Raw genomic sequence first — 2,028 nt, 5'->3', positions numbered from 1 at the left:
TTCAGAAGATAGTTCCTTCATTTAAGAAAGGGAAAATATTCCTTCACACAAAATGATAATTTGCAGGATAACATATTTCCACTGTCGCCATCCTGTTCTTGTCAGGGCAACTTAGTTGGGGTACTCACAGTTGAAAACCTCGGAGTCTTTTCTTTATCCCATGGTTACATTCTGAGTTGTACAATCTACATGCTTTGAAAAATTGCAATACATTGAAAACTTGAACTTCATTTATTCACTTGTTTATGGTGCTCAGAACACCAATGATCTTGTGTGTTTTGGTTTCAGCTACAAGGCGGATGTTAAGACCTTTCTTCTCTCAGCCCTCACAGGATCATTCCCCACTTGGTCCGAGGTTCCTTGTCCATTTGCCACTCCCTCTCCCTCCAATTTACCACCTACGAGGAGTCTCTATTCCTGATATACTAAAGCTCTCACGAAACGCAGAGGAAGTGGATGAGGATGAAAGTCATAAGCCTGTGACACACGGCTGTGTTGAGCAGACACAAGATCCAATCACATAGTTGGTCCAAGTATGTTCTTATCCAAAGAAAGACCTCAGGCCACTAGAGGAGGTGAAATACAGTGGCCCTCACAAGGAGACCTCCACTCAGAACACACGCTGCTGCAATTTTCCAACTTCACATGACCCTGAAAACCAGGGCCGTTAAACCACATCCTGTGGGACACCCTGGACTGACACTTTTTTTTTTAGCAGTCTCAGAAGTGATACTGGTTTTTATATTTTAAATTTTTATATTTTTTATTTTTTAATGATTACAGTGCTATCAGTACCTATGGATTATCCCCAATGTTGACTCGTGTGTGGCAAAGGCTAAAATACTTCTTATCTAGATGTTTAAGAAAAAGTTTACCAAATCCTAAAAAACAATGAGCACTGACATAGTAAAGGCCCAGCCTCAAGCAAACTAGAAGGAATCAAAAATCAAAGTGTAACAAGATAACTTTTTATATCCGATAGGTTGGCAAAAATTGGCATTTTTACCAATAAATTCCAATCAATACTTAGGACTGGCATTGTAAACCGGTAGATCCCCTCTGGAGGGCAGTGTGAAAACAATAGGTAAAAATCACAAATTCGAAAGATTTTGATCCAGCAATTTCACTTCTGGAAATGTATCCTGTGGTCATATGCACACATGAACTCAAGGGAGTCTGCATAGGGAGGCTCACAGCAGTGTTATTTGTGCATGGGAAACCACAGAGCAGGTTTCCTTTTGGACTTTTTGGTAAGAAAGGAGAGGAGATGAGAGAGAAGAATTCTCAAGGCCGTGCTGCGGGAAGCCCCTTGCACAAGGTGAGGAAGCATCTTCAGAGCAAGGGAGAGCCAGAGAGCCAGGGGCAAGTTTGGGTCTCAGTTTGCCATGAACTTGGACCACTGTGGAAAGTGCCACCTCTCCTATATGAGCTGCAGTAATAATCAGCATCTTACCCATCCTAGAGCCCAGAGATGGTCATGGAGCCTGTGCTTCCAGACTTGGAGCCAGAGAAGCCACAGGGACCCCTGAGACCTGAATACTGACACTGTAAATCATGGGTCTGAGAACCGTGTCACCCGTTGTTTTGGGGCCAAGAGCAAAAAGGCTCTGCAGCAGGTGCAGGCAGCGGTGTGAGTGTCCTGCTGTTGGGCCAGAGAAATTAGCAGACTCCACCATAACAGCGGACTGGGCACAGGAACTGAAACCTTGTGCTTAAGGCAAAGCTTCAGGGGAGAATCCTACTGTAGACCCATGGGATTAGCAACAAGTCTCTGTCATGTGCAGTAGAGAATTATTTATCTTCTGAAAACAACCTCTCCTATGTTCGTGGTCTTTGTTACTTACAGAACCATGTGAGACAGCAGTGACCACACAGCCAGACCTGCTAGGTCCCCCCAGTCATGAGCTCAGGCAGGGCACGAAATGATGCACAGTGAGACGGATGTGGCTCACGTAGGATGGAGCCGGAGCAGGGCCCAAGGGCACTGTCTTCCGCACGAGCAGGTTCTCCTCCCTATTGTCCCAGTGC

At 45.1% G+C, this 2,028-nt stretch overlaps 1 gene segment (V, D, J or C); it reads right to left on the bottom strand.

The window, feature by feature from the left end:
* Positions 1 to 1,458: 1,458 nt before the first annotated feature.
* Positions 1,459 to 2,028, bottom strand: part of LOC108298011 — a 3,042-nt gene continuing 2,472 nt past the window's right edge. The window contains 1 exon segment of the V gene segment in view: positions 1,459 to 1,545. Within this exon segment, the coding sequence occupies positions 1,459 to 1,545 (87 nt within the window).

This window comes from Cebus imitator, unplaced genomic scaffold (assembly GCF_001604975.1).
Source record: "Cebus imitator isolate Cc_AM_T3 unplaced genomic scaffold, Cebus_imitator-1.0 Scaffold872, whole genome shotgun sequence".
In the NCBI taxonomy this organism is placed as follows: Eukaryota; Metazoa; Chordata; class Mammalia; order Primates; family Cebidae; genus Cebus; species Cebus imitator.
This window is presented reverse-complemented; position numbering and strand designations above follow the sequence as displayed.